This window comes from Rosa chinensis, chromosome 5, assembly GCF_002994745.2.
Source record: "Rosa chinensis cultivar Old Blush chromosome 5, RchiOBHm-V2, whole genome shotgun sequence".
NCBI classification, from domain to species: domain Eukaryota; kingdom Viridiplantae; phylum Streptophyta; class Magnoliopsida; order Rosales; family Rosaceae; genus Rosa; species Rosa chinensis.
Window position 1 is genome coordinate 15,305,525 of NC_037092.1, and position 15,608 is coordinate 15,321,132.

The 15,608-nt window shown below is 42.2% G+C and overlaps 3 protein-coding genes across 3 annotated transcripts; 1 reads left to right on the forward strand and 2 right to left on the reverse strand.

The window, feature by feature from the left end:
* Positions 1-6,288: 6,288 nt before the first annotated feature.
* Positions 6,289-7,518, reverse strand: LOC112203240. Its single transcript, XM_024344234.1, has 2 exons — positions 7,334-7,518; positions 6,289-7,153 (listed from the first exon to the last, which is right to left on the reverse strand). The coding sequence occupies exons 1-2, from the start codon at positions 7,516-7,518 to the stop codon at positions 6,289-6,291; spliced, it is 1,050 nt and encodes a 349-aa protein (XP_024200002.1).
* A 359-nt stretch (positions 7,519-7,877) lies between these two features.
* On the forward strand, positions 7,878-12,124 carry LOC112167827 (GTP-binding protein ERG). The gene is made up of 8 exons (XM_024304910.2): positions 7,878-8,526; positions 9,115-9,204; positions 10,044-10,189; positions 10,275-10,433; positions 10,538-10,604; positions 10,982-11,089; positions 11,214-11,353; positions 11,606-12,124. Exons 1-8 carry the CDS (start codon positions 8,032-8,034, stop codon positions 11,688-11,690), a joined length of 1,290 nt encoding a protein of 429 aa, XP_024160678.1. The 5' UTR covers positions 7,878-8,031; the 3' UTR covers positions 11,691-12,124.
* A 721-nt stretch (positions 12,125-12,845) lies between these two features.
* LOC112203241 (protein UNUSUAL FLORAL ORGANS) lies at positions 12,846-14,156 on the reverse strand. The gene has a single exon (XM_024344235.1). The coding sequence runs from the start codon at positions 14,154-14,156 to the stop codon at positions 12,846-12,848; it is 1,311 nt and encodes a 436-aa protein (XP_024200003.1).
* Between the last annotated feature and the right edge of the window lie 1,452 nt (positions 14,157-15,608).

The window sequence follows — 15,608 nt, forward strand, 5'->3', positions numbered from 1 at the left end:
CATGATGTCGAGGTCGACTTCGCAGAATGTTAGGTGACTAAGAAGGGAAAAGAGGAAGAGTTTCACAGTAGGGTACCTTAGGCTCGGAGTCTGGTTTGAGCTGCGCTGGGGGCATGGCTTAGGAACAAGGTAGCTCAGCGGGGGCACTGAGCGCAGGTGAGACTAGAAACTAGGCTTCGGCGTTGTGGGTGAGGCGCCGGAGACGCCACAAGCAGACGAGTCCGTGTAACGCGAAGACCCGACACTAGAATGGCTGCAAGACAAAGCCAGATTTGAGTCCTGATTTGGGCACTTCTGCGTCGGCGTCGTCGACGAGATGAGATGCCGACTCTAAACAAGGAACAAGGATCTTCTTATATGGCATTTACATTTTCAACACGAGAAAGGCCTTGATGAAATTCAAAGAGGGGTGCCCAAAGAGAAATATAAAGATGTGGAGCCCATAGATAAATTTGAGCTTTGAAAATTTTCTCTTGGGATGAATTCCCAAGGAGAAAATTTGAGGGCATTGTGGGGGTGGTCAATTAATTTGACCATGCAATAATGGCAGCAGTAAGTGCGATAGTTAATGTAGCCATAAATGCGACGGTTAATGCGACATTTAGCGTGGCAATCATGGCCGCGAATAAGTGACGGTTATTACAGAAGTAAGTACAGCCTTAATGGCGACTTGCCATCCAAGTCATCGGTATCTTGCCATGCAAGTTTACTTGCAGCCCAAGTTGTAAGTCGCCTATAAAAGGAAAGCAGAACCTCCAGGTATGGCATGGAACTCTAGTCGAGACTTCAATCCTTGACTCAGAAACGTACTGACTTAGGCATCGGAGGGTCTTTTGCAGGTACCCCCTCCTCCTCTATCACACAGACGACAAAGAAGAGAATCCGCTTCTTCGTCAAAACCAAGAAGCGGAGAGAGATTACGAAGAGGAGCTACGGAGAGAGGTTACATAGGGAGTTTACATAGGGAGATTACATAGGGAGGTGACAAAGCGGAGAGAGATTATGAAGGGAGGTTACGGAGGGAGCTTGGATAGGGAAGTTACAGAGGGAGTTCGCATAGGGAGGTGACAAAGCGGAGAGAGATTACAAAGGGAAGCTACAAAGGGAGGTTACGAAGGGAGCTCGCATAGGGAGGTTACGGAGGGAGCTCGCATAGGGAGGTTACAGAGGGAGCTCGCATAGGGAGGCTACGGAGGGAGCTCGCGCAGGGAGGATACAGAGGGAGGAAGCCAAAGGGAGTCTGCGCTTCATCAAACATCGAGTCAACGACAAATTGAAACCCTCAATTATCCCCGGTTCAGCTTCTGCTCCAATCCGCATTAATTGTTGGGTCAAACTCCTCAACGGAATTTTTCACCTCCAACAATTGACATGTGTGATTTCAAGTTTAAAAGCAATTGATCTCTGTCTTGCAGTGCCTTGTCAACAGCATGAACCTTGGTGGTGCCAGGGATATACATGGAAATGGATGGTAGTGCACGACCATATAATGCCTGATATGGTGTCATTCTGATTGTGGCATGGTAAGTAGTATTGTGCCAGTATTCAGCCCAGTGAAGGAGGTCTTTCCAAGTTGCAGGCTTATCGAAGAAGAAGTTGCGCAAATAATGTTCCAGAGATCTGTTGACGACTTCAGATTGGCCATCAGTTTGTGGGTGGTAAGCAGAGCTATGGCAGAGGTGAGTGCCTTGAAGTCCGAAGAAAGATGTCCAAAAATGGCTAATAAATATTGGGTCTCTGTCACTCACAATTCGCTTTGGCATTCCATGAAGTCAAAAGACCTCTCTCATGAACAAGTCTGCTATTTGTGGAGCTGTGAAAGGGTGAGTTACAGGGATGAAGTGTGCAAACTTGGAGAGGCGATCTACTACCACCATAATTGAATTGTAACCCTGGGAGTTTGGTAGACCTTCAACAAAGTCCATCGAAATGTCTTCCCAAACATTTTCTGGAATAGGAAAGGGTTGGAGCAACCCAGGTGGGTGGATGGATTCGTAGTTTTGCCGTTGACATTGATCACATGAGGCAACAAAGAGCTTCACATCTTTTCTCAGGCCTGGCTACGCAAAGTTTCGAGCCAATCTTGCAAGTGTTCTGAGGTAGCCCGAGTGACCAGCCTGCAGTGAGGAGTGGAATTCATGCAATACCTTTGCTCTCCACTCCACTCAGAAGTTTGAGGTATAAAGATTCTGCCTTTGTAAAACAGACGGCTGGCATGTAGTGCAAAGTTTTTCTTCGTTAGGACCCCTTGCAGCAAGGCATGAATAATCTTCTGTGCTTCAGGGTCTTTGCAACAAGCTTGGTCAATCAAGCTGATGCTATCAAAAACTGGTACAGATACTGTATTGATGGCTAGTAGCTCATGCTGCCGTGAAAGAAGGTCAAGCACAATGTTCAATTTCCCTGCTTTGTACTTAATGGTGTAATTATACCCAAGTAACTTTGCCAACCACTTGTGCTGTGATGGAGTTGATATCCTTTGATCTAAGAGATGCTTTAGAGTTTGATGGTTTGTCAGAATTTTGAATGAATTTCCGACTAAATACGGTCTCCACTTGTCAATTGCAAACAGGATTGTGAACATCTCTCGATCGTCCGTTGACATGGCTTGATGCTTGGGAGATAATGATTTACTGAGATATGCTACTGGGTGCTTGTTTTGACTCAGCACAGCGCCAATGCCCAATCCACTAGCATCTGTTTCGACGGTGAAGGGTTGTGTAAAATCTGGTAGAGTAAGAACAAGAGCAGATGTGAGGGCCAATTTGAGACTCTCAAATGCTTTTTCCGATGCTGGTGACCAATGAAAACAGTCTTTGCGGAGCATCTCATTAAGAGGCTGGGCAATGAGCCCGAAATAAGGTACAAACCGTCGGTAATACCCTGCAAGGCCTAGGAATCCCCTCAACCCTTTAATTTTTTTTGGCTTGGGCCATTCAGTTATGCTTTGCACTTTTGCTGGGTCCACAGAGACACCATTTGCTGATATTACATGGCCCAAATATTGTACCTCTGATTGAGCAAAAGAGCATTTTGACAGCTTCACTTTGAGCTCATTAGCTTGTAACAACTTAAACACAATCTCAAGATGAGCAATATGAGACTCTAAATCAGGACTATAGATTAAAATATCAACAAAAAACACTAGAACAAACTTACGTAGCATAGGTTTGAAAATGTGATTCATCAATGCTTGAAATGTGGAAGGTGCATTCGTGAGTCCAAACGGCATTACGACAAATTCGAAATGCTCATCATGAGTCGGGAAAGCTGTTTTGGCTATGTCCTTCTCATTCATCCGGATTTGGTGATAACCGGACCGTAAATCCAATTTGGAGAAGTAGGTAGCCCCATATAATTCATCAAGTAATTCATCAACAATTGGGATTGGGAACCTATCCTTGACTGTAATTGCATTAAGGGACCTGTAATCTACTCAAAAACGCCAAGTTCCCTCTTTTTTCTTGACTAGTATGACCGGGGATGAGTATGGGCTTGAACTAGGCCTGATAATTCCTGAGGATAGTATATCTTGGACCTGTGTCTCCAATTCAGCCTTTTGGGAGTGAGGGTAGCGGTAAGGCCTCACGTTCACTGGTCCAGCATTAGGGACAAGGCAGATTTGGTGATCAATAGGGCGCTTTGGTGGAAGACCAGTTGGAGGGTCAAAAATATCTTTGAAGGCACTAATCAAAGCTGTGACTACCTGCGGTTGGGCCTTGAATTGGTCCACGATGGGCTTAGAGTCTGCCACAGGGAGCGATTCCAATTGGTCCAGATTAACGAAAGCTAGCATATCAGCTTGAGCAACACTGTTCTCGCTATTTGAATTTCCATGAATGCAGTATGATTTTCCATCCACGATAAAGAACATCACTTTCTCAGCGAAGTGCCAACCAATGAAGCCCAACATATCGAGCCACTGAGCTCCGAGAACTAGATCACAACCTGCCACTGGTAACAATAAGAAATCATCTGTGAAATTGTAATTTTGAATCTGAACTGTTACTGATTTCACGATGCCGGCCGGAATAAGAGTGTGGCCTGAAGCTGATGTGAATTGTATTGTGGAATTAGGTGATAAAAGTAGCCCCAAGTGGTGGGCGATTGCGGGATTCAGAAAGTTCATGGCTGACCCACAATCAATGAAGACTCGGATTGGATTCCCTTTGATGTACCCAGTCATTCGCATCATTGTACCCAAGGAAGTTTTGGTGATGGCATGAAGAGGAACGAGTTGGTCAATATCCGGGTTGTGGTCGTTGAGCTTAGAGGGGCAATCATGGAATTCACCGGATTCGTCATGTTGAATTGCAGTAGGTGAGTCCAGAATGGCCATAAAAGGTTTTTTGTAGACATGGGTTGCAGAATATGTCTCATCACAATTAAAGCAGAGGTTTTTTGCATGCCTCTCGCACTGCTCTGCCGGTGTCCAACGGCGAAAAGGTTTTTGGATGGGAGTGGGAGGTGTATGGTTGGTATTGGCTTGCTGAAAGGGAGGGGTGGGGTTGTTGGGTGCATTCTGAACTGTAGTGTGAGAGTTGTAGGAGTGGACCCTTGAGGTAGGTGACCAATTGTGGGCCCTTGCAGTGCAGCTGGCGGCAGCGCGAATATCGCTGAGTTTGGCGTCGTAACAGCGAGCAAGCCGTCGAGCATGAGACAGATTCCTTGGTTCAAGAGCCATTACATCATGGCTGATTTCCGGCTTCAACCCGCCGAGAAATACATGTAGAAGTTGGTCGTCCGACCACTCTGGTGCACGGCAAGCAAGCTTGGTGAATTCCGTGATATACTCGTCCGCCGAGCCGCGTTGCTGAATATGGGTGAGCTGAGCCTTATAATCTGCGGTGCTACCCAAACCAAAGTATTCGAGGAATTCCGGAACAAATTGCTCCCAAGAACAGTTTGGGTGACGTTGTTCAAAGGCAGCCATCCAAAGCGAAGCATCGTGGCCAAAGTGAGAAGCCACCACAGCAACGCGGTCAAAGGGTGGAATACGTTGGACCCGAAGGTAACACTCCGCCATAGTCAGCCAACCCCCTACATCCTCCCTGTTGAACTGCTGTAAATGGATCTTTGGTCGCTTGTAATGTGAAAAATCATGGTGAAAGTGGTTTGGCTGTGGAAATCTGGTGAAAGAAAGGGTGTTGTTGCCGGAAGAGCCGGAGGTTGATGAACCAGAGGTGGAAAGCGGTGGGGAAAACATGTGGGGAGGCAGTGATGTGATTGTGGAGTATGTGGTTGTGGAACTTGATAGGCTAGTGGTGTTTGTTGAAGATTGAGATGGTTGTGCTTGTGAGGAAGGGCCCTGTGGAAGTGGGGCGAAGGACAGAGGAGGGGGATGAGATAATCCCAGGCCCATCCATGTCGTCGTCATGGTGTCGAGGGAGCCAAATGGGATTGAAGTGGGGTTGGGGGTGGTGGAAGTGGTGGTAGGCGTAGTGGTGGGGGTGGTGGAGCGAGTGATGGTGGGGTTTGTGGATGTGGGTGGGTTATTTTGAAGTAAGGAGGCGAGGACAGTGTTTTGAAGAGCTGAAAATTGGGCAAACAATTGGTTTTGGAAGGAAAGTTATTGGGATACTTGTTGTTGAAGGGCCTCCATGGATTGGTGGAGCTCTTCGTTTTGAATCTGCAGTAGCTCCACAGAGTTCTGAAAATCGGAGATATGGGTGTCTTGTGGTTGTGAGGAGGGCTGGTGAGATGTAGAGGAAGTGGAGGATGAGGCCGGTGGCGGGTTAACCAGGACGGAGGAGAAAGGAACAGAGGGGTTTGGATTTTGGAGTCCCCGGAGCGTCATGGCTTTGATTCCAGTTGATGCGACACATACAAGAAAGTAAAGGAAATTGCAGGAAATTGAAAGACAAGGCAAAAATCAAAATGAGTTCATTTCATCCATAAGCCATCAATGGCAAGCGGTACAGATAATATAGGCTACTAGTGACAACTAATGCACTGCTGGCAACCTACACGTGCCATAGGACAACAAAAAGAAATGGGCTACTAAGCATCTACTTGGGCTTGAGGGTTAAATGTTGTAGTGTGTTGTGGTGGCCTCAACAAAGTGTTTCCCTATTTAGATTATAGATCTTTTGCCAACGACATTTTTATCGTCAAAGATATTCACCCATTTACTTTTATTGTCAAAAATTCATCCGTAAACAGTGTTTTAATGTTTATTTTATAGATGCTTTTGCCAACGAGTATTTCCTTCATAAATCTATTTTTCTATTATTTTATGGATACATTTCTCGATTTTTTTTTTTTTTTTTTGAGGAGCAAAAACAAAAATTACAACCGGAAGCCCCTAGGACAACCGAAACTAAAAGAATCAAAGTTGAAAGCAGAAAGGGCTGAAAGGGGGAGTCTTCCCTTCCAAGTAGTAGGAGTCTTCAAAAGGTGACCTTGATTCGCCATCGCATCAGCCAAAAAATTTGCCTCCCGAGGGATGAAAGCAAAGACAATGTGCTCAAAATTGGTAGAAAGGTTATCGATATCTTTGGCAAGAGTACGAAGCCTCCACGGAGTGGCACACTTTTTATTGACAACGTCAATCAGAAGCTTGGAATCACCTTCAGCTAAAATCTTCCTACATCCGAGGAGAAGGGCATGATAGAGTCCATCACGAAGAGCATCTCCTTCCGCAACAGGAACTGAGGAGACCCCAATATTTCTGGACCCGGCAAAAATAGGGTTACCATGCTCATCTCGAAGGACAAAACCCGCAACAGCACTTTTGTTTCCAACGACGGAACCATTAAAGTTTAGCTTCCAGAAACCAGGAGAGGGAGGTTTCCATTTAATGTCTGAACGTCGAGGCCGAAGAACCGAAGGGGAGGCCGACTTTGAAGAAGCAGTTGAAATGGACACCGAGTTGGCGCATCTGAAATCTTTAGCAATTGCCGCAGAGGAGAAGACAACTGAGGCAGGGGAGGAGACTGTCTGCCGAAAGACTAGGTTGTTTCTTGCCTCCCAAATTTTCCAGCAAATCAGAACACAATTTTCAGTAGAAATATTTTCGTATCCAATGTCGAACCAAGAAGAAAACCAATCATCAAATGTATTAAAACCAAGAGAAGAGATCCCAGCTGTCCTCCAAACATCCGAAGCATAGGGGCAAGAGAAAAAGAGGTGGTTTAGATCCTCAACCCCTACACTGCAGAACGGACAAGCAGTATCAAAATTAGCATTAAATCTAGCTATTCATTCTCTAGTTCGTAATCTTTTCCTTGTCAAGAGCCAAGCAAAGAGTTTTGCTTTTGGCAGGATGCTCAATTTCCAGATTTCATTCAAAATTCTAGTTCTGGCCTGGGGGGGCTCATGATCACATTGCAACCAGGTTGCTGATTTAATAGTAAAATCTCCAGAGGGGGACGGACCCCAAATAAACTCATCCTTCATATTAATTGCAGGAAGGGGAATACCAATAATAAATTTCACAATATCAGAAGGCAGAATCAAAGATAACTTAGCCACATTCCAACATCCGTTGATAATATAATCACTCACATTCTCATCCATATTTAAATTACTTCTAGCATTTAGAGGAATCAGATTAAGAAGGGGAAATTGATAAGTCCAATTAAACGTCCAGAATTTAACTTGGTGACCATTACCAATAATCCAACGCATACCTTGAGTGATGATGTCTCTATGTTCCAGAATCCCACGCCAAGCCATGGAGTGAAAAGATCTAGGCTTAGCCTCAAAAAAAGAATGCTTCATGAGATATTTCCTGCGAATAATATCAACCCACCAGTTATTTCTTTCTGATATGATTTTCCACCCCAACTTGGCCGGGGCAAGTAAAAGTGTTTTCAATACTTATTTTCTAAATATTTTTGCGGATGAATATTTATCGATAAAAAATGAAGACGTGCACTTCATCCAAAAAAAATGCATTGCCAACTACAGAAAAAGGTTCCACACAGCGATTCCCAAACGAAGTAACGAACCAGCACAACTCCTCTGGCCTTAAACCCCTAAACCCCAAAACCCACTCTCCCTTCATGCTCACCCTCTAGCAACTCCAAAATGAAATCTTTGAGAGCCCTGAGGCTCCTCTCTTCCAAACCCACCAACACCACTCCATCCCCAACCTTCCTCCTCCTCCGCCGCCGCCGCTTCTACGCCGCCCAACCCCAACAATCCGATCCCACCCACACCCCATCCTCCTCAGAATCCGACGCCGAAAACAGCTTCGACAGTACCCACTACGACTTACCCACCACCGCGTCGGATTCCAAACCCCAAAACCCGAGTTGGGACGAGAAGTACAGAAGCAAAGCCGATAGATTGGTACCCGGGGATGAGGCCCACAAAGCAAAGCTGAGGTTTTTGAAGGAGGAGGAGGACGAAAGGAAGCGGAGGCTGCTCGCTAAGGCGCTGCTTGAGGCGGCGCTGGAGAGGGGAGATGAGGAGGAATCGGACGGTGAGGAGGAGGTGGTCAAGGAGGAGGACCAGAAGTCGTTGACGGTTGGGATTATTGGGGCTCCCAATGCCGGAAAGTCTGCGCTGACGAATTACATGGTTGGTTCTTTGAGTTTGAGTTTTCGGGTTAAAGGTGGTTAATTTTTAGAGAAAACTGTTGATGTGTTGTTGGGTTATTTATTGATTCTGTGAATGAAATGGTTTTGGTGTTGTTATAGTTTAGTTTTAGGGGAGATGTATGAGCTTGACAGGGATTTTTGGGGAAATGTGGTGTGGTAATCTGACTTACAAAGCAATGGTAATAGGTTTCATGGTTAGAGTTTGGTCTGGTAAGTGGTAAGGTTAAAGTATGAGCTTGTTGATAGAAGGCTTAACAGGTGCACGAGTCTGAGTTCTTAGGTATCGTAGTAAGCATTGTGTGTTCAAAGTTTTTGTCCTAAATTGTTTTAATCCAACATTTTCGATATTGGAGGGAAACAAATGAAAAGCGTTTGAGAGTCCAATACTGGATGTATATATAGGCTTGAGAGATCCTTTGTTCGAAACCTTCGTTATCAATGTACTGCTTTGTATGATATAAAATAGCTTAGGGTAGTATCTTCAAGAAAATAACTTAGTATATGAATGTAACATTGTTTTAATGCTTGCTGACTTTCATTGTAACCATGCTCTCTCCATTTGTTATAGGTTGGAACAAAGGTTTCTGCTGTTTCACGGAAGACAAACACAACTACTCATGAAGTGTTGGGAGTTATAACAGAAGGAGACACCCAAATTGTATGTATACATGCTTTTAGACTGTAAACCTTGCTACTCTGGGAAAAATGTCCGATAAAGTTGCTATGTTCTAATGTGCTCGGCCAATAATTCACAACCAATTAAACTACTGGATGCAGTTAATGTTTTGTCCCAGTTGAATTATAAGATTGTTACACAACAGAATAAAAAACAATCTCTTGAGCTTTGTGATACTTATTATCACGAGTTCTTTATGCTAGAAAGTTTTATGATAATGAGTTGCCTTTGAATCTGATTATTCCCGTGGATCAATAGCTCCTTTGTCTAATGCATTTTGTTTTTGTTTTTTGTTTTTTTTTTGTTTTTACTATCAAGGTTACTGTTTTAAATTGTGCTGTATACATAGAACTAAGGTTACACCACAACCTCTACAGAAAAAACCAAGGCTTCAAAAAAACAAAAACGTTATAAGAAAAAGCCAAGTGAGCATCATGTTTGTAGACTGTGAACCATGTAGCATACCAGTATTCCTTACCATATCAATGCTCTACTACCTTTCCTGCTCTGCAGCAAAATACTGCCAATATTCAATTATTTTATATAAAATTTCATGGCATGCATCTTGTTTAAAGAAACTTTTTGGAAATGCATCACCATTTGTGATAGTTCTATTTTAAGGGTCTAAATCTCAGCATATTAGCCTTTCTCTAGCTATAGTACTTTCTGCTTATTTTCAATTAGTGGCTCAGAGCAGGTATACATGCTTTCTAATTGGTTTTTCTTCACTGACTGAAGAGCTCATAAAGTGAAGCTTATAACATTTCTTGTAGTTGTTTCTACACATTTGATCAACATTCTTTTTCTCTATTGCTATGCAGTGTTTCTTTGATACTCCAGGTCTTTCAATAAACACCCGTGGAATTCCGTACAAGGATTTCAAGGTTCGTGTTGAAAGTGCTTGGAGCTCAGTTAATTTATATGATGTCCTCATAGTTATTTTTGACGTCCATAGGCATCTTACCAGGTTAGTGATCTGTTGCATTTGGATATTCTGTAGACTTTAGTCGGTCCCTGATCCAATGCCTGGTTTTTTGTTTACAATCATATAGACCTGATGTAAGGGTTATAAAAACGATCAAACGCATGGGAATGGAGCCACACCCAACACAAAAGCGAGTTTTATGTATGAACAAGGTTGATTTAGTTGAGAAGAAGAAAGACTTGTTAACGGTTGCTGAGCAATTTAAAGATCTTCCCGGGTATGAAAGGTAACGTTTCCTCAAAAAATGAAAGATGATGTTTCGTCTTTTCTTTAAAAATTGTGCATTGTTCTCATGAATACTTCTAACTTGCTGGTTATTTCTTCTTGTAGGCATTTCATGATTTCAGGTCTGAAGGGCTTTGGAGTTAAAGATCTTACTGAATACTTGATGCTTCAGGCATGTGAGCTCTTTAGTAATGCCATCTTTTTTATCGTTACCTGTCAAAATAGAATTCCTTAAAAGGCCTTTTAAAAATATATGTTTTGATTAATGTCATATTACACAATGCTGTTGACATTTGAAAGACTCGTAATATACAGTATGAGTTCTTTTATAGTTATCAGATCATGGTTGATTATAACTCTTTCTGATGGTCCATAATTTACAAGAGATAACTAATTTTAATAAGATTCCAAATTCATTTTCTCAAGAGCTTCAAATTTTCCCAGCTCCTGTTGTTTGAATGTTTTTGTGGAAAAGTTATACCGAGATAATTCAAAGCACTTCGTATGACTACTTTGCATTTAAGCTCTTCACTGACTTTTTATGTTTAGGCAGTTAAAAGACCTTGGGAAGAAGACCCCTTCACCATGAGCGAGGAAGTTTTGAAGAATATATCACTAGAAGTTGTCCGAGAAAAGTTGTTAGACCATATACATCAGGTAGAGCATCTATCCTCTTTCAAGTACTTTGATGCTATTTTTTCTGCCTGCTCATGTATTCATTTCCAATATCTAGAATAACTAATTTGAAAATATCAACTAATGACAATCCTTCTCATTTTAGGAAATCCCATATGATATTGATCATCGTTTGATAGACTGGAAGGAGTTGCGAGATGGTTCTATTCGGATTGAACAGCATTTCATCACTCACAAACCAAGCCAACGCAAGATTCTTGTAGGAAAGAGGGGGTCTAAAATAGGGTATATACTGAAGTCCTAGTGCCAGAGTTCTTTACCTTTTCTATCTTCTATTTGGCTAGTATTTTGAACTTTTTGAATAAGCATGCATTTTCTTTTTTTTTTAGTTTACATTTTAATGGAATTTGGATACTTCCCCTCTTTGCTTTAGAATTTATATATTATCCTGCTCACAACACTTCAAGTACTTAGCACAGTGGAACCACTATTTTACTTTTTACAGAAGTTAATTTGAAATGCATGCTTTTAAAACAGGAGAATCGGCATGGAAGCCAATGAAGAGCTAAGATCCATCTTCAAGAGGGATGTGCATCTCTTTCTCCTGGTTAGACTTAAATGATTCATTAGCACACTGAGTCAGACGTCAAGAAGGGCTCCTTTTCATGCCATACTATCTAGAAGTCAAAGCTAGTGAAGAACTATGGTCCATCACAAGATACAAGAGCACCTTCCTTGTGACATGCTTAGCAAATAGTGTTGAATGTCAAAAGTTGCACCCTTTCACACCCTGCAAGAGTACTGTACTCTTATGCACTCATCAACTTCATGAAGGGGCTTTAATGGCAGAAAAGCTTTTTGTTTTGGTATTGATGTTGGTGGCAAATAATACGAAGGCCCCAGTTACCAAGGGAACACACTAGTCCTGGGAGAAGATACAGTATCTAGTCTCTTGATTTTTCTGTAGTTACTGACCTTTTTTTTTTTTTCTACTCTTTCAATACTGTATTTTACGTACCAGCATATATATGAAAGCGCTTAAGCAAGGTTCTTTCATTTGATTCTATTTACAATTATCATCTCTGCAAAACCTTATAAATGCGACTGTAAATTCTAGCTGTCCAAAACAGTGGAAATTGACCCAAATGTTGTACCCCATCAATAAGGGCTACAGGTTTATTGTATGCAAAGGCATCTATTATCTTTAGCATGGTTTCAATTGTTATCAATCTTCTGATAGTTAACTCAACGGTACAAAGTAAAGCTTGGATTTGTAATAAGACGGTCACATTAAATGTTCAGGCAATACCAAAACGAGAGGGGCTTACTTTTAGCTTTAAGCCTTAAAGTTGCAAATGTTTTACCTCTAGCTACTTAAGGATGTAAAAGGGGGCTGGCTGTTTAGTTACAACATTTGCTTTACTTGACTACTCTAAAAAAGAAGCTCAAGAATGCCAATATATCCGACCGTCGATGTGGTGTAATGAGAACCATGAACAAGCTAGCCACAGGCTTCAATATATTGTTGTGAATTATGAGAAATACCTTGAAACTAATAACTCCAAACTTACCAGCAACTTGGATTCAGTCTGATTACATTCAGGGATTTTCATATAATAGTCATGCAAATTATCCCTACATTTTACAGACCTGGGAAAACAGAGTTGCAAAAAATAACATAGTACATCACTTGAAATTCTGACAAGTAGCTCCTACCATCACAACCACTGGTTTTCAAACTGCTAGATACTAGGATTACATACCAAGTAGAAACTTCCTAGTTAACCACACTAAAAGACTGGAATGGATTAGTCAACTGATCCAGAAGCACAGTGACTGGTGTAGCAAGTCTTGGTTCATACGCAAAACCATGCAAATCACCATCACCCCCACCACCATATTGAACATAAGGGCATGGAGGAACCCATTGCCACAGTTTCCTGCACATGTCAAACAGTAAAGCCTTACCGGAACCCGGAATCATGATAATAATGAACTCTCCATGGCCAACACAATGGAACCCGTTTCCGTTTTCGATCGCTGCAAACTGAACATAAAGCTGCTGTGGCATTCTCTCCATCTCAAACCAAGTTGTTCCACAAGACTGCAATCCCCAAATCCTCAAGCTTTTAGGCACATTCAGCCTGCTCTTCTCAACAGCAGCAACCAACAGCAGCTTTCCACTGCTCTCCACCAAGCTTGGAAACCTCAGAAACCTTCTCATGGGAGCCTGAATCTTCCACCAATTGTTTGCTGCCACATCATAGGCCAAGACACTGAAAGGGCTGTAGTTCATGGAGTAGAGTCTTCCATGAAGATGAACCATTCTTCCTGACTCAAAACTACAAAGCCTTGGCAGAGAAGAGTTGATTCCCCACAGTGAGAAAAACCCACCACCATCTATATGGAAGCTTTCAGAAGTCAAGTTCTTCACAGCATATGGAGAGATCATGTCATCTCCAGCAACAGTGACATCAATCGATGTAGGGGTGACACTTAGGCCTATGGAAGGGCAGAGCCTTGACCTCAGAGTTGGAGGTAATTGGGTCAAAGAACCAACAATTGGGTTGGAGAGAATGAGACTCTTTGGACCAGCCTCTTCAGAAACCCAACAGATCAAACCACCTGAAGAAGCACATGGAGAGAACCCAGACGGAACAAGAGGAAAAGAGAGGCGGTACCATGCAAGCTCATAAGGGTCAAAGAGGTACCCTTCACAAATGTTAGCAGTGTTACTACTGTTCCCTCCATTCCTGTAAATGTAGCTGTTCTTGGGGCTCTTTTGCTTGAAGAAGAGGAACCAATGGCGCTGGCGATGAGTGAGCTGGATGTACAACTCGAGGAAGGCATTGGTGAACAAGAGACCATACCATCTCTTACAGACACACCGAGCTCGAAAGAAGGCAGGCGGTGGAAGAAAGGCGATAACGCGTTCAAGAAGCTGGCGTGGGAGTCTACTCCATATTCTAGGGTCCATCCATGGATCACTTGATATGGTGTTAGCAAGAGAAGCACTAGGTCCAGCGCTAGTAGCAGTGCTAAAGATGTATGAGAAAGGAAATGCTAGAGAGGGATGAAAGGCTTCCATGACAGTGATATGCGTCTAAATCCTAGTACAATATGAGTGGAAATTAGAGCAAAGAAGTATGGAGTTGAAAGAGTGAGCTAGTTGTGGAAATGGAGGCTAACATGCATGGTTGCTATTTTTCATTGTTAGAATGTGGAAACTTGCTTTTGGGTGACTGAGCAGAGTAAGGTGGGTTGGTAACTTGGTCTGTGTGTTTAGAGAAAGCTTTGGAATTGTGAACATAAGCATGGAAGTTTAAAAGTGAAAAAGGCTTAGGTCGGTTTCAAGAAGGAAATGTCCACATTCCTATTGGGGAAAGGTTGAAGATTGAAAGTTAATTATGAAGGAAAGGCAAGGTAACTCGAAGGGCTTTTGGTTTTGTATTGGTTGGGGTGGAACGTGGAAGTGAGGTTGTGACTTGTGAGTATATATAGGACGAGTTGGTGTGTTGCTAGCTTTGTCTGATTTCTCTTTACATATTATTTAATTGGTTTTCTTTTGCAGTGACTCTGATGGATGCATCGGTCGTGTTGTTTTGTCAAGGCCGAGGTAGATAATTAGACAAGTGCAACTTTGAGAGAGAGAAAGGAAGGAGCACATGAATTGCCAGCGATCAGAAGTCCTTGGATTCATTACTGATTATTCATTATTCAGTCACAGTTTCACACTGCATTGTAGGTACGAACTCTTCTAAGTGAGTGCACCAATTCAACTTTCTGGCCACGAGGTGAAGCGTGAAGAGATGGGACAAGCATGCACCAGATTCGTGAAGAAGTATAATCATATGCAGCAATATATAGTACGCAGAAAGATATTAGTTTGGATAATGAATGCCTTGGAAACAAAACAAGAGGTGTAGGAAATAGACAAATTTATTTACCATTAGTATATAGTATCTCGAGGCTAGTCTATTACCGTTAAAATGTTTGTAGCTGTATGCATAATTTGTTTATTATTTAGAATGTCTTGCACATCAAGAACGACCCTAAGGGGAAAGAAAAAGTGCTTGCTTAAGGTATTAAATTCCAAGACATTCTGAACTCCAAGCCTTCTTAAGTGGGAGTGATTTCTATATGCTTCTCTAAGATGTTTCTAGTTGATATGTGTACCATAATTGAGTGTTGGTAGATTAGACTAGATGATTAATTTTGCCTTAGAAAGCGAGATTATTCTTACTTAGTTTGTTGGATTACTGTTCAGGGAGCGACCATTTAGATTTTAATGAGTTTAAGTGTGACTTAGATAGGTTATCTGGTCTAATTCTGGATTTGCTTATGTAAGTTCTTTTAGACTCTGGTCTGTTTTCATGACTTTGATTTCTAATAATATCAAATCCTATTAAAAAAAAAGACTCCATTTCAAAAAGGAATAAAAATAAATAACGACTCCTTTAGTTCTCGTCTACAGGCTATAACCTATTTTTCCACCCTTCCTCACTGTTAATCCGACTTTTAAATATGCAAATACATTGTT